This window comes from Berghia stephanieae, chromosome 2 (genome assembly GCF_034508935.2).
Source record: "Berghia stephanieae isolate SIO BIC M18660-M18661 chromosome 2, UCSD_Bste_1.3, whole genome shotgun sequence".
Classification (NCBI taxonomy): Eukaryota; Metazoa; Mollusca; class Gastropoda; order Nudibranchia; family Aeolidiidae; genus Berghia; species Berghia stephanieae.
In genome coordinates, this window is record NC_088361.1 from 50,876,460 (window position 1) to 50,893,959 (window position 17,500).

General features: G+C 40.2%; 1 protein-coding gene across 3 annotated transcripts in view; it reads left to right on the forward strand.

The window, feature by feature from the left end:
• Nucleotides 1–17,500, forward strand: part of LOC144965111 (uncharacterized) — a 72,865-nt gene that overhangs the window by 54,433 nt on the left and 932 nt on the right. For all 3 annotated transcript variants that reach the window (XM_078900048.1, XM_078900051.1, XM_078900050.1), the window contains exon 3: nt 16,307–17,500. This exon is cut by the window's right edge and continues 932 nt beyond it. In XM_078900048.1, the coding sequence (XP_078756174.1) occupies nt 16,307–17,500 (1,194 nt within the window). The remainder of the gene's footprint in view (nt 1–16,306) is intronic.

Genomic DNA, 17,500 nt, shown 5'->3' on the forward strand with positions numbered 1-17,500 from the left:
ATTCGGACCCATAGAGGAGAACAGATAGAACATTTGTTTTGAAGAGACGTAGCTTTGTTTTAGTGATGATTTACCTTGATTTCCAGACGTTTCTGTGCATTCCGAATGGTTCTTCTTGCTTTCGTTAGTCTATATTTGATTTTATCTTAATAGTTCCCATTTTGACTAATCCTGCTGCCTAGATTAGTTAAATGTTTCACATCCTCGATACCTTGGTTGTTTATATTCAGAAGTTTGTTGGATTTATTATTCATCCTCAATAGTTTGGTCTTTTCAACATTTACATTTAAGCCAAGCTGAAGAGCATTCTTGGCAACCAGTTGTGCTTTAGACTGTACATCCATGAAATTGTTTGAAATAAATTACTAAGTATAAAAATGAATTTGATGAAGTAAGGATTTTTTAACGTTTTCTGTTTGATATAATGAGCTTTGGTGCTTGATGGTCTCGTTAAGTACAAAGTAATATCAAACGATGAAAAAGATCTGGCCTACCGTATTCTGTTGTCTTCGGTGGTAGTCGATCCCATAGTCTAATAGTTGATAGGTAGAAGGAATTGAGGTGGGATGTTTGATCTTAATCGGGATCGTCATTTATGCCCTCTATTCTGGACGTGCTTAATACTCATTTAGAAGCCAACTGCACTTTGGTACTCTCCTCTGTGCATGACCAAAATGTGAAATGTCTTCTTACATATCAAGGTGATACTAAATTATGATTTCCATAAATGATCAATAAAGTATATCTTATCTTATCTTATAATATCTTTTTGGAGATGTGGGTCCCTCCCAATACTCACATATTCTAAGATTGGTCGCACAAACGTTTTGTAGCAGTGGGCATGGATGTTATTTGGACAACCTATTATATTATTGTGAATTATAAGCGGAGCAAGTGACTTAAAAATCAGATTTATGAACGTTTTCTAGTCTCTTGTCTAGAAGTGGTCGTTTTAGAGACGGTGACTAATTCGACTATTTTGTGCTGGTAACATCACGCTCTTTAGTGTACGATGGCAGGTAAGATACCAGCCTTCATACTTTCAACGCAAAAGATTTCCAAAGAGGAAATTAGCAACACATCTGGTATGGATAATATTTCGTTCCGTTTCATATTTTAACTCACTTTTGCCATGATGAATCAAATCACGTGATATTGACTGTCGACTGATCAGACTACAATGATGCCCATGGTCGATTGTCAATTCTATATTTAGGCCAATGAAAGTTTCATTGAAACTCAAAACAAATTGAACTAAAAACCAAAAGAAAAAACAAAACAAAAACCGAACAAACAAAACAGAAAGTGTGTTCAGATGAATCACATTATTTCAGTCAGTTACAATGCCAGCAGAATAAATTTAGTCTCCAATATACTTTCTAATCGTTTTTGTTATTGTTGCTGTTGTTGTTGTCGTTATTGTTGCTGTTGTTGTTGTTGTTGTTGTTGTTGTTGTTGTTGTTGTTTGAAGCGAGACCTTTTTCTCGAGTCTCCGTTCACTCACGACTTGCGAGCCGAATAGATTCGGGGTTTGTTTTGTATTTGGTTTTTACTCATAAAATGTGTACTTTCGACGATCTGCACTTGTCTTACAGTTTTTAAAATCCAGTGTCAATAGTAACAGGCTACGTTTTGCCTCTGTCATTCGTAACCGACACATTTTCCTTCCGAATCGAAGCTCTATCAATCTAAAAATAACTGTAATGAAAATAATAAAAATAATCGTGTCGGCGCTAGAGGTATTCTAGTAACTAGTTTCAGACTAAGCTTGAAGTCCGGCCTCAGCAAATGACTCAAACTTTGCTTAACTTAGAAGACGCTGAGATCTTAGTATGGAACTTGCTCAGTCAGCTCACATGAAATCCGAATTCTTAAAGTCAGAGATTAAGCGCTAGTCCGCGTTCATGAAAACGGACCAAGGTCTCAACGTTGTAACGAAAATACTCTCAAACCAGCACAAAGTAATGCCCATTACGACAATCTTAAAACAACCCTATAATAGTGTTATGTTGCAAATGAGGGCGTATGGGTTCGAATATTTCGTCCTTAATCATATTATGATATATTAAGGATTGTGTATCCGCAGTGGTTTTATATAGAGACGTATTCTCACAGAGCGTACTTATATATATATATCCAGAAATTTAAACTGGGACAAGTTTACTTTCTACATCGAGCCCGATATAGTAGATATAGTAGGCTGCTGGATAAGCGTTCCCAGCGCTTCATTCGATCGGCAAAAGAAATTTTTCACACCTTGCTGCACAGAGGAGTACCCACAATCGTCAATAGAACCGATCCCAGGACATAGCCAATAGAACATTTCTGTTTCTGGCAGACGGAAAGAAAAAGAGTACTGATAAAGCAATTGGAATTTGATCACCAATATGCAAAAGTTGCACCGGAATGTGAGGCAGACACCATTGCCAAAATCAAAGGGACGTTTCATTCGAAACTCGAATCCCGCTTTCGAGCGCCGTGTCTGCAAGACACTCCAATCTAAGAGAAACGGTGTCGCGGAATAGGCTGTTGACCTTACTTTGCATGTTATAGCAGTATTGAATGACCTACCGGCGGCTTACTTGAGGTGGAGTTACGCGGACGATTGCGTCCATCCCAGTAAGGACTGAACCCGTCTCGAGAGACTACTCTAATGGGGTTTTCGAGGACCAGTTACTCCATAATATTACCAAAAACCAAAGTACATCGGGATGTTGTGCATCTCGATGGTGTTGGCTGTGGCGGGTTGTGTGTTATTGTTGTGGGATCGAGTCCAACCGATAGCTCAATGGTCTCGATTCGAACTAGTATGCGCGCTATGGCTCTCGTTACCAGCTGCACCACTCAACCTATATCACAAACGGCTCAGGTTTAATCTAGGGGAGATCAAGAATTGCCTTAGGATCCCTTATAACTTAATTGTATTAATAACAAGTGAGTCAAGACAATAATAGTAACGCCCAAATGCAATAATAACAATTCTATACATAAAGTTTAATTAGATTGTTACAGGAAAAGATAGAAAGAATAAGTATTCATTTAATATCAGGAAGAATAGCTCTAATTGAGTGGATCTAATCTATTATATATTTATTTGTTTACTTTGATATAATCATATGTGTCTGTGGAAAATGGTACAAGCCCGTTTGGCTTATCTTTATCCCGCCGGCTTGCTTGACTGAGGCAAATGTATCAGCTAGTTCCAGGGTTGGCGCCTGCTTTGCAGAGTTTTCTGGACATCACAACAGTGTGTTGTAGTTAGGCTGACATCAGGGTTTTACCGCTGTTCAAGGACTGGGATGCAGGGATTCGGCACAACTGGGTGCTCCAACGACACGGAAAAGAACCAGGACCTTCAATTTAAGAGTTGAAACAACAAGGTCTTAGAGCCAATCGAGTTTGTCTTTCGCCACCGAATCGTCCTTGAGCGACACATCATAATAGCCTTTATTTGCCGACAAAGGCAAGGGGAAGCAGTAACTTCATGATAATGGTAGTTAGTATATGTTTTAAACATCAACTGACAGTCGAGCTATCTTACATGATGAGAATTTAACAGGGTTGTGTCCCTGGTATTTCTTTATTTATTTTTATTAATTATAATTGAGGTTATGATGTGTGGCCGGCGATTGGCGGTGGGGTACAGACATTCAATCAATATACATATTGAATATAAATGAAATAATAACATAGATCATAAACAACTGTTAACTATAAAATAAGATACATATAGATATGGTTTTGTACAGGTATTCCAACTTACGAACATCCATGGAATAGCACAATTAAAATATATACACAACTATAATAGTAATGCTAGATTAAATTGAATTCACAGTAATATCTCGTTCCACTTTGAATGTTAACCAATAATTCATTTTACCTCCAGCCGAGATAGACAAACTTTTACAAGTTTGAAATTGGAGAGATAGCTCTTTTCTCTTGGGCTTCTTAGCGTGTGTGTGATTAGATTCAGATATGAATTTGGTTTTGTGAAATGAAAATAGCCATTCCGAAGAATGTTCCTGTTTTAGATAGCCAATGATATCCAGATGCTTTGGTAAGAAAGAATAACGGAGAATTACCGGAGAGTCTAGGACAGTAATTGCAATTTAGCTACTCTTGAACGAGACAAGACCTCAGGGCATACGCACGTTGGCGTCTTGTTTGGAAAAGGTAATTAGCAGGAGGCATGAATACAATGGGCAGACAATTTGAACAGGTAAATAAGCCTTAAGCTGAAAGTGAGTGTTCCGTTATACAATGGAAATGTTTCCCCACCTAACGACCAAAATTTCCGTATGAAAGATTTGGGGCTTTATTGGAGAAAGACTGTCCATGTTTGAGTATTTTTAATGGAGGTGTTAATTAAATATATGTCTCGTCCACTAGGTTTGAAGTGGTTTTGAAACGAGACGCTGACGAATGATAAAGAAATCACGCAGTGAAAGAAAATCGCTCGTCACATTCTCCCCCTCTTGAAAAATCTCCTTGTGAGATTAAAATTAAGTCTAGTTTAAAATCATCTGAGAATTGTGGACAATAAGATAGTACTGCAGGTACAGTTATGTTGTTGTGACGTCATCGGATACCGGATGGCGACTTAAGAAGTCGGCTCCATGGTTATCAGTGCCTTTGATGAATTCCACATGGAACGAAAATTGCTGTAGTATTAGCGACCAACGCATGAGTTTAGCGTTTAATTGTTGAGCTGTGGCCAGAAATAGAAGTGGCTGATTGTCGCATTGAACAGTGAAGTGACGTCCATAAAGGTATATTTGGTATTTTTGTATGGCCCATACCAGGGCAAGACATTCCTGCTCCACTGTTGAGTATCTTTGTTCCGCAGGCGATAATTTTCTACTTGCGTAAGCAACAGGGTGTAGGACTGTGGGGTCATCGAGGTCAGGTTGAAGTAATGATGCACCTATTCCAATTTTACTTGCGTCTGTCCTCAGAATGAAAGGTTTGTTGGGGTTAGGTAAGCGCAGTACGGGTCGTGACGTCAGGATCCTTTTAAGAGCGTTGAAAGCGTTTTCGCATTGTGGGGTCCATTGTAATTTATCGGGCCGTGATTTATGGGTCAGATCCGATGGAGCGCGGCAAGAGAGTTGAAATTTTTTATGTAGGACTGATAAAAGCCACAAAGTCCAAGGAATGACCTCACGTCTTTTTTTTTTTTTTGTGGTTGGTTGTGGTGCGTTTCTAAGTTTTTCCACATTTTTCAATTCGGGCGTAACTGTTCCCTGTTGCAGCTCGTGTCCTAAAAATTCTAAGTTGCGATACCCCAACTTACATTTTGTCGGGCGTGCTGTGAGCCCGGTCTCCTTTAGGCGTTCCAAGAGAACATTGAGAGTTTCCAAATGTTGTGGCCAGTCCTCTGAGGCTATGAGTAGATCGTCCATGAAATGAACTATGTTGTGACGTTTGACAAGCGGTTGCAACAACTCAATCATCATTTTTGAAAATATACTTGGCGCGTTATGTAGTCCAAATGGCATAACATTGTAGTGGTAGTGGCCTTGATGTGTACTGAAAGCAAGGTATGGCCTCAGATGTTCCGGAATTGCTATCTGATGGAACCCACGGGATAAATCCACCTTAGAAAAATATTTGGCTTTGCTAAGGCGAGAAAACATTCGTGCCGTGTTTGGTAAGGGCTGAGGTTGAAATTGAGTGACGGCGTTGAGCTTCCGGAAGTCCACGCAGACACGGTGTTCTCCACTAGGCTTGCGAACCAGTACTAGAGGAGCGCTGTATGGCGAATCGGATTTAGATATTATGCCAGCTTTTAACATGGCCTGAATTTCTTCCTCGATTACTGTCTCCTTTGCTATAGGGACTGGGTAGGGCTTACATCGTATAGGCTTGTGGTCAATTAAGGTCATGTCAAAATTTACGATGTTGGTCCGTCCTGGTTTGTCTGTCAGAGTGGGTGAGTGTTGAATTAAAATGTCTTGCAACTCGTTTCGTTGCGTCTCCGACAGCTCTTGGTTGATGGCGACATCTGTGTGTGTCTCCTGTCCGACCAACGGTAGGTCTGGTGCCAAGGGCTCCGTGGCGGGAATTTCCTCTGCCACCATCATGACCATGAGGTGAGAGGAGGGAGGTCTATCGACAAATTTTTTGAGTAAGTTAATGTGGTATGTTTTTTCCTTTCCATCCACATTTACGACATAATTTGTCCTTGACTTCTTCTTAATGATGGTATAAGGGCCTTGTCATTGGATCTGCAGCTTGTGGGTTCCGCTTGGAAGTAAGAGCAGAGCTTTATCTCCTTCCTGTAGTTCGCGGTCCCTTGCTTTTTTATTATAATATTTCGCCTGCTTTTTCCGTACCTCTCTGAGGGTGGAAGCGGCGATTGACCAGCTTGTGGTTAGTCTGTCTTTCAGGTCATTAACGTACTGGGAGGCATTTTTGACCGTTTCATCCACATCATCTTCTGTCCAAAGCTTTTTTAGCGCCTCAAGGGGTCCTGCAATGGGTCGTCCGAAGAGTAGGGTTGCTGGAGGAAAGCCCGTAGAGGTATGTGGAACCTCTCGGTAAGCATAGAGGGCTGGGGCGACGAAGGTATCCCATGTTTCCGGCCTGTCTTTCACTAACTTTTTTAACATTGAAATTAGTGTTCCATTAAACCGTTCCACTTGTCCGTTGCTCTGCGGATGATAGACAGAGGTGGTCAGGTGCTCAGTGTGGAGTAGGCGATAGACATCTTCCATAAGTTTGCCACAGAACTGAGACCCATTATCCGTCAGTATTTGTTTCGGGAATCCGAGTCGTGAAAATATGCCTAAAAAAGCGTCGGCCACTGTCTTTGAGTCTATGCGCGGTAGCGGTGTCGCCTCGGCCCACATAGTGCATGTGTCCACGAGGGTCAGTATGTACATGTTTCTCTTTTTTGTTAAAGGGAATGGTCCGACTATATCAGCGGCAACGCGTTCAAAAGGAGTGCCTACAATTGGCATCTCGCCTAAGGTCACTGGGACTGTGTAGGTCCGAGCAGATTTCCGCTGGCAGATGGGACAGGATTTGACGAAACGCTTAATGTCTTCAGTGATGCCGGGCCAATAATAGTGAGTTGAGATGCGATCTGATGTGGCTGCTGTTCCCATGTGTCCACTAAACGGAATATTGTGTCCCATTTCCATAATCTGTCGACGATGAGTGGCCGGCACGACAAGCTGAAGGCGGTCTTGACAGGCAACTCGATATAGTAGTCCACTTTGGATTACAAACCCTTTTTTTCTCGGTATATCGCCTTTTTCCGTCACTTTGGCGAAGCAGCGCGCTAGCGTTGTATCCTCGGCTTGAGCCTTTTTAATTTCTTTTGGTACTGGATTTGGTAATAGAGTTGGTAAATCATGTTGAACCTGTGCCCTTGTCTGCATGGGACAAGCGTGAACTGGGTGCTTCGGCGTTCCGAGAAATACATATTTGCATCCAAGGATGAGAGGGTGAGTAGGGGCGTCTAAAACTCCAGCAGGTATTGTTCCTACTACGTAGGGAGAGGAAATTTCGATATTGGCTATCGGAAGTGACAGAGGTGGGGTGTCTTTAGTAGCGCACTGAATCTTGATAATTTCGTCCGTGAACTGGTCTAGCCGAACCAAGTCGCGTGCTACGACCGCGTGAAAATCTAATCGTAGAGAACGGTCACATCCTTCCCATTCACTTTGACTGTGTCAACGACTGGAGGCTGATCCGACGGTTCTTTTGTTTTTAGAGGGTGATCGTCAGAAGTGCGTCCTACGTTGGCATTGACCGGTTTCCCTTTCTGATGACCGTTACGCTTGTTATCGCGACGGCATTCCTCTGTTGCATGTCCCTTCATATTACAGTTCTTTCAATATAGGTGTTGTTTGTGTTGTGTTGTGTTATTTCTTTGGTATTGGTTATTGTTATTCTTCTTTTCATACGGTGACGGAAATTTGGTTCTTTCTTCATATGAGGTGGGCGGTTTCTGAATCTGGTGTTGTCTCCTTTCTGTGAGGTGATTTTCTTGCGCTGTTGCAAACCGGTCAGCACATGTTACTATATCGTCTAGTTTATGAGCGCCTTGCTCATCGACAAAACGACGGACATCCAGGGGCATTGCATCTCTCAGCTGTTCCACCATGATAAGCTGGTTTAATCCTTCGTAAGTGTCTGGGTTGCCAGATAATTTTAACCATTGTTGGAGGCTGAGTTGCAAATGATCTGCCAACTGGTGGTATGTTTCATGTCTGTCCTTCTTTAATGTTCGGAATCGTCTACGATAGGATTCTGCGCTGACATCAAATTGTCTCAGTAAAGATGACTTTAACTCCTGAAAGTTATTTTTGTTGTCCTGTGTCAGGCGAGTATACACATCATAGGCTTTGCCTTGAGATGCTGAGACGCTTTGAGTGCCCATTTGTCCTCCGGAAGATCATATGAGATCGCTAACTCCTGGAATCGCGTTAACCATTGATCAATCCCTTCAATGTGTGGGTTGAAAGTTTCTACCGGGAACGACATTACTTTATCAATGCTTCCATTGCCCTGACTGGATGGAATGGGGCTATGGGTAGAGAGTCTGGTTTCTGCCATTTCTCTTGTTAAAGACATTTCAATTTCTTTTTGGCGGGTACGCTCTCTTTCCGTCTGAGTGCGCTCTCTTTCTGTCTCCAAATCCATTTCTAGCTCCTTATTCCTGAGTTCTTTCATAGCATATTCATGTTTCCGCTTTTCCTCCGCCTCTTGTCTAGCATGTTTCTCCTTTTCCTCCGCCTCTTGTCTAGCACGTTTCTCTTCCTCTTCAATTCTAGTAATCTCCCTTTCTGCGTTTTCATTGACATAGGCACATAACTGTTCACCAGAAAGGCCCAATTCTTTTCCTAACTGGATAAACTCGCGTCTAATTGTAACACCAGTAGCCATGGCTGATTAATTACAGATTGAACAACTGCAGAAGGTGAATGAGAATGATGCGATAGATGGAATTGAATCAGAAAGAGTAGGGCAGAAAGCAAACAAATGGAACTTTGCCAGTAAGGGTTAAATATGAATGAAGAATTCTGAAGCACAGATAATGAATGATAGTGAAGTAAGTGACAACACACTGTTGAAAAGTGCTAGGTTCGCTAAGCCAAATTTCAATATATGACACACACAGTGACACAATACTTAGAAAGAGTAGTTATTGCCTGGCGTGCTCGTGTCAATAGAGAGATAATACTATTTACCGTTACACGTGTAAACAACAACTTGCAAGATGGCCTAACTTGAAGTTAGAGAGACTGTAATTTTTAATTAAGATTTGTTTAACTTAATTTTTGAAGGGGGGGGGGGGGGGGGGTATTCTCGGCTGAAGGTCCAGAATTTATGGCAACAATGGCATAAAAAAGTGGCAATGAAATAACAATTTATGTTTTGTAAACTGCTTTAAAATTACGTTATGCATAATTAAAATAACATGGTTGTCATAATCATAATCATAAATCAGTGTTAGTAAACTAATTATAGATTAGTGAAAATATAGAAAAATGGGCATGTTCCAATTTCAAATGTAACCACAGTGACTTTTCAATAATAAATAAGATTTCTTCCCTATGATATTTGTAATTAATTAATCAAATGACTTATTGATTGGTTTGATTTAAGGTAGATATATTTACGAGCCCCCAATGTAATAGAATGCTATTGTTAAATTGAGATAGTAGCAGAAGTAAAGAATGGGTGTTTAAATATTATATCTAGATTAATGACTCACATATTATATTATATTAAAGATTCATAATCCCGGACGAGCCTACCATTTTGTGGCCGGTTGTGTGTTATTGTTGTGGGATCGAGTCCAACCGATAGCTCAATGGTCTGGATTCGAACTAGTATGCGTGCTATGGCTCTCGTTACCAGCTGCACCACTCAACCTATATCACAAACGGCTCAGGTTTAATCTAGGGGAGATCAAGAATTGCCTTAGGATCCCTTATAACTTAATTGTATTAATAACAAGTGAGTCAAGACAATAATAGTAACGCCCAAATGCAATAATAACAATTCTATACATAAAGTTTAATTAGATTGTTACAGGAAAAGATAGAAAGAATAAGTATTCATTTAATATCAGGAAGAATAGCTCTAATTGAGTGGATCTAATCTATTATATATTTATTTGTTTACTTTGATATAATCATATGTGTCTGTGGAAAATACATTTGAAAATGGTATAAGCCCGTTTGGCTTATCTTTATCCCGCCGGCTTGCTTGACTGAGGCAAATGTATCAGCTAGTTCCAGGGTTGGCGCCTGCTTTGCAGAGTTTTCTGGACATCACAACAGTGTGTTGTAGTTAGGCTGACATCAGGGTTTTACCGCTGTTCAAGGACTGGGATGCAGGGATTCGGCACAACTGGGTGCTCCAACGACACGGAAAAGAACCAGGACCTTCAATTTAAGAGTTGAAACAACAAGGTCTTAGAGCCAATCGAGTTTGTCTTTCGCCACCGAATCGTCCTTGAGCGACACATCATAATAGCCTTTATTTGCCGACAAAGGCAAGGGGAAGCAGTAACTTCATGATAATGGTAGTTAGTATATGTTTTAAACATCAACTGACAGTCGAGCTATCTTACATGATGAGAATTTAATAGGGTTGTGTCCCTGGTATTTCTTTATTTATTTTTATTAATTATAATTGAGGTTATGATGTGTGGCCGGCGATTGGCGGTGGGGTACAGACATTCAAGCAATATACATATTGAATATAAATGAAATAATAACATAGATCATAAACAACTGTTAACTATAAAATAAGATACATATAGATATGGTTTTGTACAGGTATTCCAACTTACGAACATCCATGGAATAGCACAATTAAAATATATACACAACTATAATAGTAATGCTAGATTAAATTGAATTCACAGTAATATCTCGTTCCACTTTGAATGTTAACTAATAATTCATTTTACCTCCAGCCGAGATAGACAAACTTTTACAAGTTTGAAATTGGAGAGATAGCTCTTTTCTCTTGGGCTTCTTAGCGTGTGTGTGATTAGATTCAGATATGAATTTGGTTTTGTGAAATAAAAATAGCCAATCCGAAGAATGTTCCTGTTTTAGATAGCCAATGATATCCAGATGCTTTGGTAAGAAAGAATAACGGAGAATTACCGGAGAGACTAGGACAGTAATTGCAATTTAGCTACTCTTGAACGAGACAAGACCTCAGGGCATACGCACGTTGGCGTCTTGTTTGGAAAAGGTAATTAGCAGGAGGCATGAATACAATGGGCAGACAATTTGAACAGGTAAATAAGCCTTAAGCTGATAGTGAGTGTTCCGTTATACAATGGAAATGTTTCCCCACATAACGACCAAAATTTCCGTATGAAAGATTTGGGGCTTTATTGGAGAAAGACTGTCCATGTTTGAGTATTTTTAATGGAGGTGTTAATTAAATATATGTCTCGTCCACTAGGTTTGAAGTGGTTATGAAACGAGACGCTGACGAATGATAAAGAAATCACGCAGTGAAAGAAAATCGCTCGTCACATTGGCCATGAGATAGTGTAAAGCGTCTTCTACTTTTGGCTACTTCGAGCGCCAATGACCGGATGTTGGCTTAACAAAATAGAGACGGAATGCGGGATTACCTTCTCAAAAGCAAAACGAGCGATGCCCAAGTAGAAGATGAATAAAATCCCGCCAGCCCTTGTGCTTAGGTTCCTTTACTTCACTCCATTACCAACTGATGCAGAGAGGCCGCCCATAGACAGGCCATGGACAGTAGACTGTTTGCAATCACATTGTCTCCTACAGAACCCAGAAATTTTCTCTATCAATTGCGGGGAAACAAATCTCCCTGCCCCGAGGGATCATATTCCTCCAATTCGACTGTTGCTGATTATTGCGTCCCCTTCCAAAGTCTGTTAAGCTAAGGACAGTGGTTACCAAAGTTTACTCGGATTGTTAAGTGATCTTACTTTACTATCCCTTTTAGAATATCAATATCTGCCTATTTCCAGGTATTTATTCATACTTGAGTGTGGGATAATTTGTGTAAACTAGCTTATCCAACTAAACACAATTTTGCTATCTTTGTCACATATTCGGTCACTGATCACATACAACATTGCTTGACTTTGAAACAAACGAGATATAGTAAGGTTGAGCCACCAACATCGCGTGTCCTTGGACTGTCTTAACTCCTTTTGTTTTGGAAGGACGATCTCGTTTTCCAAAGTCTTTAGTGATTCCCTTCATTTGTTTTTGACACTCTTCACCCATCTGCACTCAGACCATAATATAGTGTTGATGCTTTAGTTATTTTAAAAAATTTAAACCATTAGGTAAGGGTAGTTTTAAGAATAGGCTTTATAGAGCTTGCTCAGATTATAAATGTTATCATGAGAAAAAATGGCTGAGCACAGCAATTCAAGTGAGTAGTCAAGATGGGGCAGCACCTTGAAATGGCCATCATTGCTACACGCCCCGCCCCATGTATATAGATTTTTATAAGTAAAAAGAAAATGAAAGTTTTAGTCAGCCTCCTATTGTTTTGACGCTTGGAACAACGCTTTTTAATAGGTAGGCGGGTAGATGCATGGGGTTAACATGACGTGTAAATCACTTAATGCTAGGTTGCAATGAATTGGCCAGGTTAAAAGTCTTTGGATTCAGAGGTTTCTGGAGATGTCTGCTGTTAATATTGTTTCTTTCGATATAAATGTAATGGCAGAAAAAGTATAAAACTTGATACGTCCTTCTATTTTGCTACTTATACCAGACCAATAACATGTAATTTCATTCTCACTGATAACTTCGTTAAGACAAATTTCTAGAGGAACATTATGAAAGCTGTAGCGGGCAAGGCCTCGAAAATCTAATGTGACTGTTGGGAGGAGGCTAGCTCCATTATCGCACTGTACACCCACAGAGTGAGTCATAACATTCCAGATATGACATGACGTATTGGGAAGAAAAGGAATTGGCTAGTGTTTTGTATTTACGCTTGAACAACCCAACTACCAGAGCTCATGCTACTAGCCTTTGACGTCCACTGAGACCTCAACTATGTCAGGTCGATCTGTCTCTCAGACGGTGACCTTTTGACCGTAGGACATCCCATGCTTTTCATCGATGACCTGTGGGACTCAGACTGAAGACTCGTAAATCAGCTATAGATGAAACAGATGTAATGAGGAAGTGAATTAAGATACGGGTACACATAAAGGGAAGGAGAGGGTGAATCTAAGAGAGATGGGGCTAGACAATGGCGAATAATAAATCCTCGAACAAGAAGCAATGAAGAGAGAGAGAGAGGGGGGGGGGGGGGAATGGAGACAGGGGGAGAATGTAAGAGAAAGTGAAAGATATATGAGGAGGAGTAAATAAATTGCAATAACCATAAATATATATATTTGTCCGTTTAAAGTTACAGAAACCGAGTTATATCCGCCTCCCTGCGATTAATGCTTGGATGTACTTTTCTCTTTAGTGATCCTATCTATAAGATCTTTTAGGTTTTATTCTTTATATCAAAATGAAATTGTGCATCCAAGCTTTATCAATATGGCAATTATTTTTTCTAGATGATAACAATAGAAATATTTCGGAGCAGCTTGATATGTGAGATAGATAAAACAGAGATGACTTTTATTTGTCGTTATTTTAACCTATGCTAGTTAATGTCTGCCAATGAATCATAAATACCTTTACAGATTAGCAGGGCAACATTAGCTAAACTCCTGGAGGTTAATAATAATGAATCCTCGTCAATACCATATAAATTTCACGATTTTTTTCTAATAGTTGAAATAATGCTCATGTGGACATGAGTGGAGATTGACGAGGAATATTAATTGCTGACTAACAGTTAATGATAAGTATGCGATTGCGTGCTGAGTCGGTGCTATAATCGTGTTATTGTTTTACAATACACAAACAAGGTCATTCAATATTTGCATCACCTCCCCCTTTCCCCCCTCCCTTCGCCCCGTCATTCATCCAGACATTGTGCACCTACCAAAATAACAACACCATTTCTGGTCTGGATGAGTCATCAGTCAATGGCCTGAATCCCACCCTGCGCCGACACCCCCCCCCCCCCCCCCCCCCCCACCCTCCCCCAACCACCACATCACTCTTGTAATACTTACTTCCTTACTACATCCTCCCCATCATCATTTCCACTCTGACAAACTCTCTCTCTCTCTCTCTCTCTCTCTCTCTCTCTCTCTCTCTCTCTCTCTCTCTCTCTCTCTCTCTCTCTCTCTCTCTCTCTCTCTCTCTCACTCTATATATATATATATATATATATATATATATATATATATATATATATATATATATCACACACACACACTCACACACACAAACACACACACACAAACATACATACATACATACAAACTCACAGCTCTCTCATACATCTTACACTGAATCTGACTGTACACCCCCCCCCCCCCCCCCCCCCCCCCCCCACCACCCCATCCCAACACTTTCCCTCTCTCCAAACCCTACCCAACCCGAACCCAACCCCTTTCTGTCCCATAGAATGTATAGCCAGGGTGATCCCAGTATTCTGAAGATTCTACTTTATTCTTGTGCCGAGTAAAGTAAATTATTCTCTCAATCTCTTCAATGAAAAATAATATGACATGTAGCTTTGACGAACAAAATATTGAAGAGTTAATATTGATTGTTACCATTCCTACACTTGATTCAGATCAAAGAATTAGTAGTTTTGACTCTTGAAATAAAGGAAGTGGGTTTAAGGATTTCATGTTGACAGAGACATGGTGATTTTTATTCTCTTTTACACCAGAGACCTTGAACCGGACAGGAACATAGTTGATTTGACTCTCAAAATTAATCTTGGATTTGACTGTGACTGAGATAGTGGTGGCTTTGACAATTAGAGAAACATGGGTGGCTTTCACTTTGACAGAAACATTGGTGGTTTTGTCTCTAGCTAATCATCGGTGGCTTTGATTATGACAGAAACATTGGTGGTTTTGATTGTGACAGAAACATTGGTGGCTTCGATTATGACAGAAACATTGGTGGTTTTGATTGTGACAGAAACATTGGTGGCTTCGATTATGACAGAAACATTGGTGGCTTTGATTGTGACAGAAACATTGGTGGCTTTGATTGTGACAGAAACATTGGTGGTTTTGATTGTGACAGAAACACTGTTGGTTTTGATTATGACAGAAACATTGGTGGCTTTGACTATGACAGAAACACTATTGGTTTTGATTATGACAGACACATTGGTGGCTTTGACTATGACAGAAGCATTGGTGGGTTTGTTTATGAGAGACACATTGGTGGCTTTGATTATGACAGAAACACTAATGGCTTTGATTATGACAGGAACAATGATGGCTTTTACTATAACAGAAACATTGGTGGCTTTGATTATGACAAAAACATTGATGATTCCGGTTATGACAGAAACATTGATGGCTTTAATTATGACTGAAAAATTGGTGATTTCCATAATGATATAAGCATTAGTGGCTTCGATTATGTCAGAAACATTGGTGGTTATGGCTATGACAGAAACATTGGTAATATTGATGTCTTTGGCTTCAACAAAAACAATAGTGGGCTTAACAAAGACAGGAATATTTGTAGCACCCTTGATCCGGCACAATCAATTCTTTGACAATGATCAATCATTGCTAGCTTTGACCATGACAGAAATATAAGTGGATTTGATTATGACATTAACATTGATGGCTTTAATTATTTTGACAAAAACACTGGATTGACAATGACAAACAAATCGGTGGCTTCGGTAATAACAGAAACATTGGGGGGGGGGGGGGGGGGGGGGGGGGATTTCTTGGGCAAAACCATAATGTAACTCACACTGGAGTCTTTGACACTGATAAAAATATTGCGAGCTTTGACTAAGACAAAATCATTGGTGACTCTCTCTCTCTCTCTCTCTCTCTCTCTCTCTCTCTCTCTCTCTCTCTCTCTCTCTCTCTCTCTATCTATCTATCTATCTATCTATCTATCTATCTCACTCCCACGTGCTTATATTGATGTATGAATATCCGTGGATGTCGATGTGTGTGTGTGTGTGTGTGTGTGTTTGTGTGTGGGTGTGGGTGTTTGTGTGCGTGTGTGTGTATTACGCCTATGTGTATGTAACAACAATTCACACACTTACACTAACAGACGCACACTCACTCACACACACAGTCACACACACATACACACACATACACACACATACACAAACACACACACACACACACACAAATGCAACGCGTATTATATTAATACCCAACACTTTATTATTTTATTTTCCTTCATTTCAGAAAGAAATATGTTGTCGTTTCCCATAAACAATGAAGTTATCAATGGAAGCGGAAAACTCGTGTCTGGCCTCAAACTGTACGTCTACGTCTGGAAGAGAGAACCTAAGAAAAAGGTCATAGCGACATCTCCCTCCCACCAGCCATCAAATCTCGTGTCCACTCGGGCTTTGCCTGCACAGAATAGGAGACGAAAACAACGCCGAAATAAAACGATCAAAATAAGAGTTTTTATGTCCAACGAAAACGGAGTCAAGGGAAAGCGAATTGCAGAGCTGAAAAAGAAAATCAGTCACAGTAAATTTCAACCGATACCACTTCCAATCTCCCTCATTAGCAATATCCCACAGAGTCCAGGGAATAAATCGGGTTCCGTGCACATCAGAGTGGAGTGTAGTCGGTGTAGTAGAAAAACCAGATTGATTCTTCCTGGAAACGACAAAAAACGGTGCCGAAAGCGGAGAAAATCGAAAGCCCGTGGTAGCGGTGTTATCGCCAACAGTGGAGATAAAGTCAAAGTCGGTAGTGTTAATAAAGAAGATAACAGTGATATCAGTGACAATAAAGACAAAATCAAATTGAGACGAAGATTACGGCGTAGACGACGAAGAAAAAATTGTGCAAAAACGAGATCTTTGGAAAATCTGACGAAGAGACCGTTTATAGTAATCATGGATGATAATATTATGTCACGTTCTTCCAGGTTTAAAAGATCCGCAAACAGTCCTCTCGTTTGTAGTACAAACTCCGGAAACGTTATACATTCAGACACATTATCTTATGCAAACAGTTTAGGCCAAAACTTAACGTCAAATTCGACAGCATCCACCAAACAAGAGTCGTGCTGTAAAAAGTTAGAAACATATATAAATTTCAGTGACTTAGCCCTCGATACCCAAGTCATCTCACCGTCTGGATTTATTTTCACTTCGTGCTCAGCCGTGTGCGCCAAAGACCCCAAACATGTCAGAGATCCACACACAGTCCAACATAAAAATGTAGTTAAAGTCGAATTAAGTCGTAAGATAAATTTAGCCCTCTCGTCTCCTTCTTCTTCAAAGAAAAATTCGATTAAAAACAAGCAAAATAAAGTCTTAAATATTCTCAAAAGAACACGGTTGAAGTCGAAGAACGGTGTGCCCAGTAAGACCCGGCCAACTGACTCATCTCCCTGCTCACCGTCTTCCACGAAAGACC